The sequence below is a fragment of the Bombus impatiens genome, unplaced genomic scaffold (assembly GCF_000188095.3).
Source record: "Bombus impatiens unplaced genomic scaffold, BIMP_2.2 scf_0899, whole genome shotgun sequence".
Lineage (NCBI taxonomy): Eukaryota > Metazoa > Arthropoda > Insecta > Hymenoptera > Apidae > Bombus > Bombus impatiens.
Genome location: NT_177318.1, coordinates 198,694 through 217,315, shown reverse-complemented (window position 1 = coordinate 217,315; position 18,622 = coordinate 198,694). Strand labels below are relative to the sequence as shown.

Below are 18,622 nucleotides of genomic sequence, written 5' to 3'. Positions count from 1 at the left end.
AGAATTGGCACTGGTCGAACGTTTTGATTAAACGAATAGAAAAGCTTCGTTTCGAAGTTTATAAAGTTGGTTCGTCGTAATTTCGTTTCATCTATGGGGCTAAGAGTATACGCTATATAGATAATTCATTAACGCATTCGCTGCTATTAAAATCCTTCCGTCTATCTTCTCATCAGGGAAATCTTCGTTTCAAATTTACTTTATTACATTCCTCACTGTTTTGTATCTCCTGTTAAAAACTTTCTATCGAGACGCACGAACTCAAAAATACAACAGTTATCTCCTCGTTGCAACCTTATTGGGGATTTATGTATAACAATTGAATGAACGCCCAATATGCGTTAATAGCAGCGAACGTGCTAAATAAAACTTTCGTAAGCAAGACCGGATTGGTCGTCGCTCAGAAGTTGCTGAGCAGATATGTTTGTGGATAAAAGTTCATCAACAGGTCGTTTCAACCTTAATTCATCTGAGAATATTCATGCAACTACGTAAAATATCGTTAATATCTAAAAAAAAAAAAAAAAAAAAATGAAACGAGAAAAAAGAGCCCTTGATTTCGTCTTCGAAGCAATACCATCCTTCAACAAACATCTCATTTCGAGTAATAGTTTCTCTCATAACCTTTAACCTCTATCATTTCGCATTATAATCAGTTTGAGAGTCTTTCAAACACGTTAGGCTCGATTATGGCGCAAATTCTGTAGACTTAGGTACTTTCTAGGAACGTGAAAATAATCCTCCATGCTCTGCCAGATACTTTGAACGTTTCATTGTTCGTCCGCCTTTTAAACGTCCTCTTCAACTTCCAACTTCTGGCAAAGACTAAATCCTCTTCTCTTAAAAAAAAAAAAAAAAAAAAAAAAAAAATGAAACGAGAAAAAAGAGCCCTTGATTTCGTCTTCGAAGCAATACCATCCTTCAACAAACATCTCATTTCGAGTAATAGTTTCTCTCATAACCTTTAACCTCTATCATTTCGCATTATAATCAGTTTGAGAGTCTTTCAAACACGTTAGGCTCGATTATGGCGCAAATTCTGTAGACTTAGGTACTTTCTAGGAACGTGAAAATAATCCTCCATGCTCTGCCAGATACTTTGAACGTTTCATTGTTCGTCCGCCTTTTAAACGTCCTCTTCAACTTCCAACTTCTGGCAAAGACTAAATCCTCTTCTCTGTCATCTTCAAAGAGGTATGTGTACTTAATATTTCTTCTCTCAACTACAGTCCCAGTTCGTTTATAGAAGTGGTATCACGTCTATACCGAATACATATTCTCGCTCGTAAACAAGGAACAACGAACGTGTAAAAAATGTCAGTCTAACAGGTGCGTCGAGTTTCTCCAGTCCATTGAAAGGCTGTCCGGAAAACGGCAGGAAAGAATAATTGACGCTAGTGCGGTCCCTGCTCCCCGGCTTGCCTTCTCGTTCCTTCGATCGACTCGAGAATAGGACAGTTATGTACAGTAAGGTATATACTCTAGGAACGTTTATACAACCATAGGCTTTCTCTCTTTCCCTCTCCCTCTGTCTCTCTATCTGTCGCTAGTTAGCCTTACTCGGATCCACTTCAGACTCCTTGTCTACGCGAAGCATCACTGTGTCTCCATCACGGCATCCAATGCTCGATCTACGATGTCCATCAGTAGAACACAGGCGACCACTCGTGATGCTGACCCTCCTGAGCCGTGATGGGCATGTAACCAACGGCTGGAGAAACAGGCAAACACTGGAAGCAGTAATTGAGTCCGGCGTTGTTGTCCCAGTACTGCTCGCCCTTGCATTGAAATCGAACCGCGAACTCCAGCCTCTGACCGATTGACAGCGTGTGACAGTACAGGACGAACGAAAATTTGTCGCTGAAACCGTCGCACGAGTTAGGTACGTAGATGGCTTGCAAATCGCTGAAGTTTCGCCACGAGTTCAACGTGTATCTGATGTGCACCGACTTGTGAAAGTCTAGATTGATTACGCGGACCGTACCCTGGATACAGAAAGACACGGGATCCTGGACCAGCACGTTCTCTAAGCATACTCGACGTTCGCGGACCAGATCCAGGAAATTAGGTAGACCGCCAGGTTGTTGAAACAGAGGCACCAAAGTTCTGTCCAGTTTATGCGAAGACATCCCGCAGCCTGATGCGCGTCGACTACCTACGTATCTGGCTCCCCATTGAGCTGGAATTGGCGAGCTGTTTACAGGACTGGTGTCTTTCTGGAAAATGTCATCGTAGATCAAGTCGCTGTACGCTGAGTTCGGCACTTTGGGGATTTCGTCTAAGAACGTTCGCACGTCGGCGAGATCTAGGCCTAATACGTCTGCGAATCGAACGATTTTCTTCCTTCCAGGTGTCCCTGGTGGCGTTTTTCCTGTCTTCAAAGAAGAACACCGTCTGATCTTCTGAGGTCTTTCTTCTTCCTCTTCCTCGATACTATCGTCCTGTGGCTCCTCAGTTATATGAACATCCTCTTTGATACTTGGACTTGTGGCGAGCTTCTGCAACAGAAGGCACATCTTATCCTCGTCGCTGCTAGCTATTATAGCTCCATTTTCTATTTGTATTTTTATCTCGTTCTTCATCGTGGCTTCTATCACTCCCTCTACTATAGGATACTCGAGGGTTAGAGCACCAGGGATGTTGATCATACTGCTGTACGTCGAATGGTCGTCAGTCTCATTGCCAGGAATCTCTTCGAGTTTCAAAGATAAAACCTTCGGATGTTGCTCTAGTGTATCCTTGGGCTTCTCCTCGTCATATGGAAGATCCTCCTCGTACGTATTTTCCGACGAATCCGAAGTATCTTCTTTGACGAGATTCCTCGCGTTCTTGATATTCTCCAATTTGCTGTTCTCCGACAGAAAGTTAATAAAATCCACTTCATCGGTATGGACTTTTTCATCCTTAATCGCGGAAGTGATCATTATACTAGGTCCGTGGACGGGTATCTCTGAATCAGAATGCGACTTGGGAAGCCGGATCTGGTGTGTGACCGCAGTAGGATTTATTTTTGCGGGACGTTCGTCCTGAAAGGACATAGTGCTCTCGTCGAACGTGCTCCAAAGAGATTCATGACTGGGCGACGTGGATGTCTCTTGGGAGCTTCTATCGTTCGAGTCCTCCGAGCTGCACGCCAAGTCCTTCTTCCTCGGGTCTTTATCGCAAAAATTATTCCTTTTGAACGAAGCGCTCGATTCAGATGTGTCCTCGGAATGTTCAATGCTGATATCTGGCCTTCTACGACACGGCAAGCTTTTGGGCCTTATTATGTCGCAACCGTTTGAGAGATTCGATGTAGTCACTTCGCTATCCGAGGTTGTCACGGGATCGAAGAACGTTTCGTTCTTCGGTTTTTCAACGTCGGATGATTCTGGATCGAAAAACATGTCGGAGGAATCGCTATCTGGAGACGTTCCTAACAGAGGAGACGCGAAGACGTGTCCAGATTCTGAATCTATACTGGTTTTCGATTCAATCGGTGAACTGTTGTGAATTCCATGATGACTCGATTTTAATACTTCCGGATTCACTACTAAATCCGCGACTTCCGCTGCTGTGGCTTCTTCTGCCGGCGAACTAAGACCATCCTCATACTCGAGATCGTAATCGTAGCACAAATCCGCGTTAGGATTGTGACGAGGTTGATTCTGAAGAACGCGATTGTTGGAGCTGTTAGTTATTATTTTTCTCCCTGTTGTCGGCGAACGTAGCCAGGATGTTTCCTTCGGCAACGAGGAATCATCGTTCCGTTGAGAATTGTCTTCGCCACCGAGAGACGTTAATCGTCGATGAAGACGTCTGGCGAATGCCTCGGCTCGACCACGACAATTGCTCGGGAAAAGGGAACTGACCAGGCCGCAAGAAGAGCCGCCACTGTGGGCGCTGCCCGCCGAATCCATGCTGCCCATCTCGAGGACGGGCGAGCCGGACGTCTCGTCGGCGTGCCTGCCCTCCGAGGGCGAGGTCGTGCTGCTACCCTGCTCTTCCGCCTCTCGACTCTCGGTGCTCGCCTGGAAATTCAGAAAAAGATAATATTTTAGAGAAAGGAAATTTTATCGCAAAAATTGTATCATACGGTAGAGCTCCATTTACCTAAACTTGTCGAAGAGACAAACAGTTTACCTAATTATATAATGGGAGCTCGGCAATTTTACCCACAACCTATTATGTTTCGTTCGCATAATAGAAGCTCAAATAAATGAATTCAACCAGCCAAAGTTAAGTTAATTGAGCATTAACTAAAATTTCGTAAATGGAGTTTTACTGTACAAGCAAGCGCGTATATTTTAAAGACAATTGTCTTTCGTTCTGACATTTACATATCAGTCGATTCTTTTCATCATCTATCGTCATCCAACGAGGAGATCCGAAATAGAAGAGGAGACTTAACCGAAGAAAATATACATTTTCATTGTAAGAATGCACGAATTACTACGACCAAAAGTTTGGTCTCAGATGTTTCATAAAATTCAAGAATTTAAAAAGGCTATCAGTTTAGAATTTTCTGCGTTACGTTAGGAAAATCCTAAAATACGTTCGTCTATTCAACTAAAGAAAGTTGCCGTTGATATCGATCCAAGTGATTTCGAATTATGTAATAACAAAATTGTCAGGAAATTCGCCGCGAGTATAATAATTACTAACTTGGTATAAGTTTTATTATTTCGTTTGCATCGCATACGCCATATAATATAAACCTACTGTACCATAAATGCTAAATGCTGCGACATAGTATAAACAGTATAATATTGAACAAGATAGAATGCATTTATAAAAATTTCCCACTAAGTATCCTGATATTTATAGCCGGTAGTTAGTATATTATGAAACTTTCAAGTCACATACGTCGCGTTGTAGGAAGTTAAATAAATATGCAGATTTTTCATGAAAAGAAAATTCCCCATCGTGTAAATAGATTTATCTCTTTAATACTTTTCTTAATTGACACGATACATGTTAGTTATCAGGCGAAACGAACTATCCCATGCGTTTATCTAGAGTTCCCTGTGTGATGAAGCGAGGCATGATCGAGAGAGAAATTAATTATGCACTAGAGGAGCAGCGTTCTTATGAAAAGGTGAATTTAAAGGTAGTTTCGTAATCACGCGAGAGGTCACGGTGGGTTCACGATCGTCATTTGAATACAATTCGCGGTCGGCGGATCGAATCTTAAGCACCGTGTATAAATTTTCTCATCTCGCATTTGCACGTATCGGCTCGTAAATCTTGTCTTCCGCATAATACACGACAAAACCCTTTCGGACTAACCTGAGAAACAAAATTACGCGATGGTGTTAATGATCCCTTGCGCCTTACGTTCGTGACGAAAATTTCAGAAAAATTATTCCAAGTCTTATGCTTGAAACAAGAATTTATTAAAAATAACAAATACTTAACGAATACAAATAACGAATAAAAGAGTTAGAACAGAGAAATACGAGCTGTCATGCTGCAGATGAACGATATACGCCGATGTGCAAAGATTTGAAACACTGTTGATCGAATTTCCATTGTCTTTTCATTATCAATGTTATATGCTAATAAATAATTAACGTGCTAAAATTCTTTCCTTTTTTATGAAACATACGTAAGTATAGATTCTATGAAACTTCATGATAGAATCTTATTTCGCTATAAGAATAATGAACACGCATTTCTCGTGGATTATTGTAAAAATTAGTGCGCTATTCTCAGATTTATAAAAATTATGAAATTCAAAGTTATAAAAGTTACAAACAGATAGTATAATATCACGTCGACGCAGTTCTATTATACATCCACACGATAAATCTGTTAAGAGCTTAGTTATGAAAATGTAACTTAGCTTGTAAGAATATATTAGGTTGTCCGAAAAGTATCTTTCTTTTACAGACACGTCTTCTTTTGTGATCTTTATTTTGATAGGACAAAATGGATCATTCGTAATTCGATAAAATGATATAAAACAGAAAATGTTGTGCATTCATGGTTTCCTTATAGAACGAAAGAAACTTTTCGAACGACCTAATAATTATTTTATCATCGTTGGGAATTTTCTTTCTCATTAACATTTAAGCGATGATATAACGAGTAATTACTAAAAACTGAGAGAAATTAGTTTTCTCAATTGAAACGGACGTAACTAAAATGACAAAGTACGTAACTGTTCCATCACTGCATTTATCGTAAAATGTCACGAAGAATGTTACTTAAATTTCATTCTTAATATATTTCATAGGGTGCTCGGCGTCCTTTTTACGTCGCTAAAAAGGCAACAGAGCATTTAAAACATAGGAAACATTCCAAATACAACGATATGAGCGATAAAAAAATCGGTCAAGGTCAATTCAATCCACCCACGAAAATAAACGCGGGAACGGCTGTCTCGTTTATCGTGGATATTAACGTCCATATTAATGTTCACACCAACATTGACGACGACGAGAAAAAATTCATCGGTTAGTTGATTCTTCGTCGCGTACAGCGACGCAAAGGGAGAAGCAACGTTGGGTCGTAGGGCTCCTTCGACGCTTATGACAGTTCTTGAGGTTGCGTATTATGAGCACAATCATAGTATGATCTGCTACAGTTAAAGTTACAACTACCATTACAACGTTGTTGTATTGTAATAGCTTCGAATTGCGTCCATCGAGCATCGTGCATCGTGTAATACTGCGTCGCAGCATCTTTGAATGAAAATAAAGCGCGTTGTTCTATTTATACGCAGTTAGATTCTATCAGTCAGATTTATAGATCTTCCTTTAGATCATTTTGAAGATACGGATCGGCTCCATCGATCGATCATTGAACGATGGAAAATTCGAAGAATTTTAACGGACGTGTTTTCGTTCTTTCAAAAGTGGTTCGACCTTTGGATGTTCGAATGACCGTTGGAAAGTTTTGCATATTCTGAATGCCTAGATTTATAGACAATGAAAATTCCACTATGACGTTTCCTTACTATGAACTGTCTATGGAGCATCTTTGAGAAACTTTGATATTTTAATCCTTGAAGATAGATCTGCGTTTAGAATACTAAATAAGCTTTTGTTCTGCAAGAAGTATATGTCAGTTCGAACGTCTGAACTTGAAACGATGGAAAATCCGGGGAATGTTTAAGAGATCTTTAATTGAAAGAATGTATGTACATACATACATGTATATATCTTTATTCGTTTAGAGGCGATTCAATCGGCAAGTTCGAGCTTCTAATTAATCGTAAAAGGATTGTAGGGTTTTAGGTCTACATAGCTATACTCGCTGCTATAACTACAGCTATAAGACCTCAATCGTTTGACATTCGAATGATTAATTATTAAAGGACTTGCCAATTTTTTTATATAGAATGCTGTATAAGATCTTACTCCTCAAGAAATTGTTCTATCCTTCGATCGTTCGTATAATGAAAAACATTAAGAATTTCGATTGAATCTATGCTTGAAACGCGATATAAAAATTCAATTCTTCTAAAACTATTGTAACTCGCCGATTCGGTTTCTCTACGATGGAACATTTAGGATCCGGTTCTCTCAAAGTATTATATTCCGGTCGTTCGATATTTAAATGATTTAAACGACGATTGGACAATATTGAGGCTTTTGAACGAGTCTAAACTTATAATGCCTCATAATGTTTTATTATCGTACAGTAACGATTGGTTGATAATACGGCAAAGAGGGTAATAATAAAAGATCGGCATTAAAAGACAGTGTGAATAAAGTGATTTATAGACTTGAAATATTCTTTGATGAGCGCTAACTATTAAAAAGAAATCAGTTAATGGCGCGGTGGATGTTAACCCTGTGATTAAGTTACACTTTTTTGAATTGACGATGCGAGTCAGCTGTCCGCCTATATTTATCGCTTACGTTATGAAAACAAAGAGTCATTAGCGAGTGGAGAAAATTACTCTGCGTTTTATAAAACACGTCCCATATGTTTCATCCTACGTCCTTAAAATGTAATAACAAAGATGAGATAAATAAATAAATTTTTTCCTCTCAAGAAATATCATATAAATATTATAGAAATATTCGTGAAACTAATTATTCGCAGTAAACCATCATTGTTTGTAAACAAGATGACAAAAATGAACCCGCGTTAATGACATCGTGGAGAAATTTGAGCACAGATCACAAGGTTGGCTCTTAGCCAAAATGCGAATAGAAAGAGCGAACAGAGTAAATGCGAATGATCGTCATCCCGATTTACTCGTTGAAATTTTGACGCGCAAAACGCTCTTACGACACAGAAATCCTCTTGCAATTACATTAGAATTCAACAATGAATCTTTCAATGTAAGATATTTCAGCAATAAATGCGATAAAGTAGAAACGTTCAGAACGAAATAAGTAAATATCATTTAAGAATTTATTAACCGATAGTAACGATATAGCCGATGATCATATATAATGAATAACGAAATGATGTAATTGTTAGTAGAAAAATAGAACAGAAGATTCACTCTACTTAATCCAAACGTACAATTGCACGTTTGCAATATTAATAATCGTAATATTCTCTCTGAGGAAAATGCTAGAAAAGATATAAATGAAAACATATAAATTTATATGGATATTTGCATCTCATTTGCAACGCCAATCAGGTCAGTCGATAATATCAGATCAGAAACATGTAAATTTCGATAAGTAAACGTGAGTTATCCATTTAACCATACATAGCGTGAAGAAACCTAGTCGTTTGCATTTAGCAAAAGAACAGAAAGAAAAGAGATAAAAGAAAAAGGGAAAGAACATATACATACGAATATTCGAAAACGGTTTACCCATATCGAAGCGAAGAAAATAATCTTTACGGTCTCACCTTTCCCTCGAGCTTATTGTTGCGCCGCTCCATACGCACTCGTACGCGACAACCAGACAATAAAAACAAGAAGATGGTGCACGGGAAAGCAACGCAGCTGCGAAACGTACACACGAAGATGAAGAGGAAGAAACGCCCTCGTTTCGCCTTCTGCCTTGCAATCGCAGAGGTCTGGCAATTATTTTTGGCGCCGAGCTCGCCATAGTCGATCATCGAAAGCAATTGGTCAAGAAATGGAGCGTGATGACCACCATGAGTCCACCGGTCGAATCTCGTCGATACATCAATACTCCGGTTCATCGATATTTGACCGAAGTAAAGGTTGAACTTCCTCTAACGTTGCCTTTTTGTAACAGGCGAATGAACGACCAGAGAACGAGAGTGATTTATGTGTTTCGATAGCATTAGGAAAGAACGAATCGAGCTGCTATGGAGATACATAAGAATATCGAACGAGGAAAATAAGAATTTGTTTTTAGCATCGTTGGAAAGAAAATATTTGAGATATCGAGCTTTGCCGTGTGAAAATTAGAACGCGATAAATATATCGCTGGCAAGGGATCAGTTCTGCCTATCTGGCCTGGTCGGTGATCCGGTGTTTAAACCGTGCGAAATTCATAAGTACACCTTTCGAGTTACTGATGCCGATATAATCGCGATAGAGATGATTTTTTTTATTAAAATATCAGAATATTGTGGCAGCATGTGAAAGTGCAATTACGCTTGAGACGTTGAAGATATCGATTCTTCTAATTCGCGAAACAAATGATCGTTCATTTTCTCTATTTTTTCTTAAAAAGTTTTCTTAAAAAGTTAAGTCCTCGGAGAGGAATGAAAAGATTTTAACAACTTTATCTTTGAATGAATAGATTAAACGACATAGACGTTGAAAATAATGTATTATTTTGTCATTTAATTCTTTATATAAGGACGTTATTATTATTTATTTATTGATTATAAGTAAATCTATTGTTAAATTTTATTAACGGTGAAAAAATGGTTAAAGTTGTTGGATTTCATAAATTCTTTAGTAAAATCTGTAACTAATAATCTAGTAAAATGGTTTTCATAATTTATCCAATTTTCCTCCATTATTCTGTAAAGGATACATACTATTTGTCACTTAGAAGAATTAAAATAACTTTCATTTGGCCTTGATATGTGCTTCCACCGAATACTTCTCTTTATATTTTTGACATCTTTTGTACTTTTATAAGTGCAATTCTATTCTAACCATAATTATATTACTTATCCAGGATCTTTGCTATAAAATGAGATCAAGTAGAAATAACGGTTGCAAAAATTTGCAACCTATAGACTGCGGAGCATGAATTCTCAGTCGAGTGCGTATGTACGCACTCGAATGATCCTCAACCCATAAATCTTTCACGAAAAAAGCCAGAAACAAAAAAAAAAAAAATACAAGGAGAAACTTCGTTGAAAAAGTTCTCGCAGGATTCCAATTTATTTTTATACGAGAAGTCACGTACATGCCCATTACATCACGTACACCACAATTCCAATATTTTTAGAGATAGATGTACGTTTATTTATTACATTTTCAACGCTGCGATACGATTTAACTCGGATACGTTTGCATTATCAACGATCCGAAAGGACGATCGCGAATTAATTTCATATTCCAGGATTTTTATAACGTTACCAAATGATCTTCGAAAACGAGTAACCACTTCTTTGAAAATTACTCGATCGACAGACGTCAAGTAGAGAGAAAATAAATAGTCGGGAAAATATTACAAGACAAGAGTATTGCAAGAAATATGGAAAAATAATGCGAAGAGTTAAGTATATCTTGGTTAATGTCTACAATCTTATCTAGAAAAATGTTGCTTCGTTATGAAAATAAAACGACTGATAGAAGTCGGAACAAGCTGTCGAGTTTGACGATTGACCTCTGACGTTCTGGCGCCAATCAACAGCGACAAGGCGACAACACTAATCCGAGGAGAATGATTGACGTGTATGGTCGAATGAGAAACACGCGATGCTACGCATTACAAAGAAAAAGAAATAATAATAACAAGACGAGGAAAAGAAGAAAACCAATTATGGCAACGATAAACGAATTAGATAACTCGTAATACGATTCCATGGATTGCGTTGCAACTTTCGTTGCGTTTGCGAGTTGCTTCGAAGAGATCGTGTACTAGAAATTAACGATGTTATTAACTAGATTATACTACGTAATAACGGCAAGAAAATAGCAATGAAACATGTCCTGTAAAAGTTAATATATATGCTAGCAATAAATAATACGATCTGACGCTTATAGTCTTTCGTTCGGTCGATTCGTGTCATAGCAATTTATATAATTAATAATTATATTTCTGACTGTAACGATATTGCACATATATTTGAAATGTATCTGTGGAAACTATTTACAAGAACAAGTTTGAAGAAATAATAATTTCTAGTATTTTTCGAAGATACAGATTGATGCGGAAAAGTAGGAATGTTGTATTATTCAGTCATTTTGTTTTAAACTTTAAACAAGGAATACAACAATCACCATTTACAGTCTTGGTCAGGCATAAGATTATGTAACAACGCCATTTGAATTTACATAATTTATACATATAGTGCCTGGGTTTAAAAAAAAATGATGCTAAACCTTCTCCTATGTGGGCGCACGAGTATTTAGTGTTACTTTGTGACAAAGTAGTTTGATATTTACGTAACGTGGTTCATTTTATCATATTTATATAATTAATAAATCTGGTTTTGGCGAGTGCCGTACTGCACACGATTATTATCAGCACGATCGTCAGAATAATTTTCGATCAACACTATGAATTATCTTGCATTACGTGTCTATCACCGTAGACTTAATTTCATAGTTCTCGGTTTCTGCTTTTTCTTTTTCAGCGAGTGAACCTACAATGAACGGCTAAAAATAAACAATTTTCTTGCACTAAGAATAATACTCTTGGAATCCAGTCAAGAGATACAAACGCTAAATATACAAAGATGCGGGAATTATAACTAACAACCATAAATTACACATATTTTGGCAACAGCCATAAAGTACGTCACGCTTTAAAAGCTAAATCGACTTAATGAGTTTATGACGTGGCACGAGACTAGCTAGCTAGTAATTACAACCAAAGAAAACTCTCCTATTATTATTCTTAGAGAAGAAAAGGTTACGATTATTCGCCTCCCTTCCTTTCCTCCTATTTGACGATCAGAAAATATATCGAAAAAATATATCGATGCCTGAAGAATCACAATCTGAAGGTGCCCAAAAGCGAACACTTTCTATCCAATAGGATTAAAAGGCATAAGAATGAAAAGGCACGGCCAATAAATGAAGCGTCGATCGGTCAGGACCACCTAGGGAAGCAGTCGCGCTAAAATCCTTGCAAATCGCGTGTCGTTCCGAAATAATTACGCAGCCGGACGGTCGTGTCGGATGTGCTACACGACTAGGAAGAAGGCACTCGCTCTATTATTATGCGTAGAAAAGGGAACAAGAAGGCACGTTACGCCTGCGGCATGCAAAGTCTTCTATCTCTCTCGTAGTTCAGGTTACCACCTCGCCCCGCCGACAACTTCGATCCTATCTGAATCGTAAACTTTCTTTATCTGGACCATAAATACAGAAAGAAGTTCGCCGAGTGGCCCGCGGCCGCGTCCAACGCCAGGGCGTTCCCCGTGCCCGAGCGACGTGGTTCAACGTCAAAGAGTCTGGAGGCCAACAGCCTCCGAGCCTCTTCTTACATAACGATTATCTATCACGCACGCCTAGACTTCCGATAGACGACGACCCACCGCTGTGTGGAACACACGCGCGCTGCATAGCCGGCTGCGAGCGTCGTGCATGCAGAGAAAAAACATACGTATTCCCGATACGACGATTTTTCCTTCACCCGCGATGGTGACTCGCCGCGATCGAGAGATGATTACGCGCGATTCAGTCGCGAATGCACGACACGAGTGCGTGGAATGCGAAGGGCGCCTGCCTCTTGCCGAGTTTTAGGTCGTTTGTAGCTCCTTTTGCATCTGCCACGGTTGTTTCCGAGCCACTTACGACGATTCTTATCGTACGATGTTCCGTCCTTTTCGATTGTTTTATGTTACGTTATAGGTCTGAGGAAAGCTAGGAACACTGCGCGTGATAGGTGTGCCGATAGTTTCTTGATAGTATGGTGGGAGTTCAATTTTGTTGGTATTGAGAGCGTTTCGAGGGAATGAGAGTTGGAAGAGGTATCGTGAGTTGAATGTACGATTCGGAGCGGAAGGATGAAGTTTGTTCGTGTGGTACGAGATGTATAACAGGATAATGTAACGATATAGTAAGATGTTAGGAACGTTTTGGGGAAAATGAGAATTGAGAGAGATGCGTAGAGACTGTGATTTGAATTTTGTTTGTATAATAAGATAATTTGGTAAGATATTAAAATATTCGATTGTATATTTGTATAGAACAAAGGGAATCGATGATGATTCTTTTCGTGGCGATCGTGAAACGTTATGTGTATTTTAGTTATTTTATTTGCATTTACGTTATGATATAATGATATATGATATAATAATATGAGAAAATAGGATTTGTAGGAAGTCTTGCTATGACGAAAGTAAATTATAATACGTATTTTATGAGTAAACTGAAAACAAGTTAACAATTAGTAGCATCAATACTACGACCGATCCTTAAGAATGAATAAATTCTAGAAATTTCTACAACATTCTAATTTTGATTTCTAGACGAATTTATAATTATTAAAAAAGAATTAATTAACCTACGAGAACAATTATGCACGGTTCTATAAAAATAAAGTGTCGTTATTAGAACTGAATTTCGTTATAAAATTCTGATTATTTATATTCATAAATTTATGGTTTTAAAATTAATTCAGAGTATCATAAAGTAACCGAGGTCGAGCGTTCTTGGCAATAATTGAGCAATTCGAAAGATGAACGGAACCGGCGGGATCCTGAATTTGCGTTAAGATACGGTGTAAATTATAGTGATGAAGAAGCAATGCCTTCGCACGGCGATTTGAATATTCGAATGCCAAATCTTTTCCCCGTATTTTTGCTCGTGTGATGTTCAATAACGGTACGATCAATTACCCGCAATAACTTCCCCATACATGATACTAGGGATTCTGTTTTTAAAATTTAATATTCCACCAGCGTTGCTTGCTATTCTATACCAAATATAGCCGGCAATAATTGTGTTTCTGTGTACGAGTACGATAATGACTCCAATTCAACCGAAGAATCCAGTAACGACTGCTACTTGGTGCATTAGCGTACCAGTACCCAATGAAGTATTCTGAGATTTGTTTGAACTTGAAATCGAGAACAAGAGAAATTCGCTCGTTTCTTGTGCGATTTTAGATCTGCTATAAAGATCGAAAGAATAGAGCATAGCTTGTAAAGAAATTCAAGCTTCTATATTTAATTCTCTATGGAATCTAGGAAACGAATTTAAAAGCTAGAGAAAATAATCGATAGAAAGTATTTAGAAGAAAGAGAAAGAGAAGAGAGAATTTCTATATAGACTATAGTAAAAGGATATTACGATAAAAAAAAAAATACTTGCGATGTATAAAAAGCATAGAATCGTATGAAAATAATATCTTTCTCGATTTAAAATAAAATTGTAATATTTGTCTTAAAAATATGTAGCTGATCAAATAACATTGATATATTCTGCAATTCATTCTTACTCAAAGCTTTGTATATTAAATCCTTGAATCCTCCGTACAATATAGCAATGCAAATTGAAACAAGTTACGTTCACGTCCCACATAGTATCTAATAAAATCGCAATTGGTATGACAATGTCGCTTCTTTGTACAAAAAAAAAAGAAGAAATAGCTACAACGGTATGCTCTAGTACCTTTGAACTTTAAAGTACACTCGCACCGTTCGAAACACTGCGATGTTCCAAGACGCCTCTTCTCATTGTGTGATATAACAACTACAATACCGAACTGAGTCGTACAAGCACGGAAGATGCAAATCTATTTTAGTTGCCGATGATAGTCACTTTCAGCTTTAAAACACATCTGTGCCGTTTGAAACGCTTTACGTTTGCGTCAATCATGAAATCAAAAGGCTTCCAGTATGATTTTATAGCAAAGCATTACTGCCAAAATTAAATTACACGTTCGGTTAAAGTACATGTGAAAAGTGAAAAGACTTTAAATTTGTTTTATCTCGTTGAAGCTACTTCCGAAATTTACGTTTGCACTAAAAGAGAAATTTATACTCACAACATATTTCATTTTCATGGGAAGCAGATTTTCTGGCGATATTTGCAGCTTCAATTTCAAATTAATGATATCTCTGATCAATGATCTTCTGTTATAGATGAGATGTTCTGCAATAACGGTGTTCTTGAAACGGCGCCACTAACATAATAAAATATTTTTCCGAACAACAACTTCCTTTAAAAAATGTTATTCTCTAACACTAGGTGTTCTTATTTCTTATGACTAAACGACACTTACGTGAGTTACTTCTCCAGAGAATCAACCTACTTGATGAAAGTGGATCTATTCTTCAACGAGAATTATCACTAACTGTCGCTGTTATAAAGAGTTATTTCTTCAAAGACAGCTTCTTTCTGCTTGAACTATTATTAGAAACTGACGTTAATATCAGATATCATTTTTCTAAAACCTAACAACTTCTTTCCAAAATATTTTTCGTTGAATTATCGTCACAACATCAACAATTATCCTTCCAAAGACCAAACTTTTTATGCAAACGATATTTCTTCTGAAATCATTATCGCATACCGACAAGAGAAATCAATAAATTCAATTTTTATAAACACAAATCTCTTTCTTTAAACCATATTTTTCACTGGATCATTACGAGCAGTCCACATTCATATTAAAAATCACGTTTCTAAAACCAAATTTCTCTCCTAAACAATATTCCTTCTCAAAATTATTACCACAAATCTACATTGATATAAAACAATCACTCGCTCTTAATTTCTTTCCACTAATCAATCCTAATATCAAATATCATTTTTCTAAAACTAAACTCTTTTCTGAACGACATTTTTCACCGCAGTGCGTTTAAATCATCATCACGAAGCATCGCTGTTATAGAACCTTATTTTCCTAGGAAGCAACCCTTTGCTACGATAGATATTCCTCAACAACGTGTTCTTAAATCACTATCACGAACCGACACTGGTCGGAGCCGTGCGCTGTCACGATTGATGAATATTCGACGGTCAAAGGCGGCATCTTCGGTGATCGATTCGGAAGCGATTTTCAACGATCCGTTACAGGAACACGCGTTGGTAATCGTCGGTTTCCTGTGAACAGCCCAGCCAACCGTTCATTTAAACATGCGTAGGATTCGTTGCACGCGTGTACGTGCCCACGCGATCCGAGAACATTGCACCTGGGAGGAAGGAGACGATGAGATGTAAAAACGAGACGTTGGACACATTCCTCGTAGTAGAATTTATCGACAGCTCCGCGTGATTAGCAAATAATTAAGATTGGTAGACGACGAACGATGTTGTAATTCGATATCTATTCGTCGTTTTCTATTCCCAGAGCGTCGAAGAGAAAACTTCGATTCGATCGAACGGATTCGTATAAAATTTCGTTGATCTCCTGAGACGCTTGTGCAGTAGATACGCTCGTGGCTGTGCACGCAAGGTGGTTAGAAAGCAACGTTCCATTTGCAGATTGCGTGGGTCTACGTTTATTTTTAGAGTTAAAGTATTTACAATTCTATTTTCGACTCTGAATTGTTGAATAATATTGCGGGTTTTGTCTTTGTCGCTTTGACGGAAATGTCTAAATTTATGTTTCAGCTTTATTAGATTAATGCTTAGGAGAATCGAACTCTATTAAATGAATATTTAACATTCTATTGTGAATTCTATATTGCTATCGGTCTTTGGAAATAGAAATTTCTAAATTTATACGTTATGTTCCTATTTCCAATTCAGATTTGAAGTTTCTTAATGGAATGTTGAAAATTTTATTAATTAATTCCAACTGTTTCAACTTCCAAAAAAAAGTTGAACTTCCTTTTTATTTACATTAATATCTAAATTCATTAAAACATTTTTTACTTCTATTGTAAATTCTACAATCTTTAATGGAATATACAAAATTCTATTATTACATAACTGTAACTTTTCAATTACAATTAAATTTTATAATCAAAGATCGTGTTATTTCTGTATTTATCAAATGGAAAACCAAAAATATATTTGTTTATCACAATAATATCAACAGATAATGGATACAATCTAAATTGTTTTTTCAATGTTTAGTTTATAAAATATATTTTCTAAAATATGTTACCATTTATAAAATACATTACAGATACATATAATAAGAAATATTCTACTTTTTTCACGTTAAATTCATTTTGTAAAACGTGCACCCATAATCTGCTAGTATATCAATTGCAACAAGAAACGGTTTAAGAACGGCAAATAGATTAAGAACGAAATGAGTAGCTTCTTACATGTTCCTTAAGAAAACTGCATAACATGGTAGTAACGCAGAATGATTCTCGTTAAACTTATTAAAACAAAACATTCTATTGATCCCAGTTTATCGTCTGACACGTGTGTTACGCTATTAATCAGTTTTACATCATTACAAACGAATAGACCATAAACTATAGGAACGCAATCATTCTACTAAATAATAATAGTTTCAATTTTTACTAAGAGCGCAGGACAAGGTCGTAAAGAATGATTATCAATAACTAACATACTTGAACTGTTACTTTGATGTCGATCGAGGTTGCAGCACAGTCATTCTGGTACTTTTCTCCATCCATTTTTTTTCTACTGACGAAATCCGTAGAAATCATTTACTAAATAATAAGAAATAGTATATAAAATGTGAGAAGTGTAATAAAGTCACGAAACTTTGCTACGTTAATAAGAATTTGTAAACTACTGTGTTAATATGATACAATTAACGTACCGTGTTAATAGAAATCATAAAAAATTGTTATAGAAAATTCTAATCTTGAAATACGAATGATCGTATTTTAGAGGATTATGGATACTTTAAGAGAGTACTATTAAGATTCATGGTGCAGATTCTTAGTAAAATTAATGTAATGGAAAGAATATAATTCGTGTATTTTTTAAGGTAAATGTCGATTTTTCATTTTTCAAAAAAAAAAAATCGATTGGTGTTGTAAGTAAAGATAGTAAGACATATATAGACAATATTGTAAGAAGCAAGTAAAGTAAAGCTTCTGTTATTTGAACAGTGTATTAGTCGAGTGTACTGTACTATTCAAATATTCTAGTGTTAAGCACATTTCCTTCATTACGTGAATATGAAGTTGACATTATCGTGTCTATTGACATATAGACACGTCTGTTAACACCTTATATCGAAAAACAGCATAGAGAAGATGGTACGATACGAATTGCTGAAGCAATATACAGGGTGGTTGGTAACTGGTGGTACAAGCGGAAAAGAGGTGATTCTACGCGAAAAAGAAGTCGAAAATATAGAATAAAAATTTCTTTTTTTAATTTTTTTTTAACTTTTCCATCGAGACAACGATCTACAGTGAGATCCGTTATAACGAGACGTGATAAAGTGCACGCGTACCGTGCGAAAATTCAAAGTCGATTTTCTCGAAAGCAAAGCCTCAAACGAAAAATTTTTATACTATATTTTCGACTTCTTTTTTCGCGTAGAATCATCCCCTTTCCGCTTGTACCACCAGTTACCAACCACCCTGTATATATTCTACATGAAAATCTAAAAAACAGAAGTGCGATCTATTGTAACTTAATACATTGAAAAATTAATACGATCTACAATGAAAG

The 18,622-nt window shown here is 36.9% G+C and overlaps 1 protein-coding gene across 3 annotated transcripts in view; it reads right to left on the bottom strand.

The window, feature by feature from the left end:
- Positions 1-849: 849 nt before the first annotated feature.
- Positions 850-18,622, bottom strand: part of LOC100750170 (glycogen-binding subunit 76A) — an 84,291-nt gene continuing 66,518 nt past the window's right edge. For all 3 annotated transcript variants that reach the window (XM_012390879.3, XM_003492911.4, XM_024370697.2), the window contains one exon: positions 850-4,010. In XM_012390879.3, the coding sequence (XP_012246302.1) occupies positions 1,644-3,908 (2,265 nt within the window). In that variant the 5' untranslated portion in view covers positions 3,909-4,010 and the 3' untranslated portion in view covers positions 850-1,643. The remainder of the gene's footprint in view (positions 4,011-18,622) is intronic.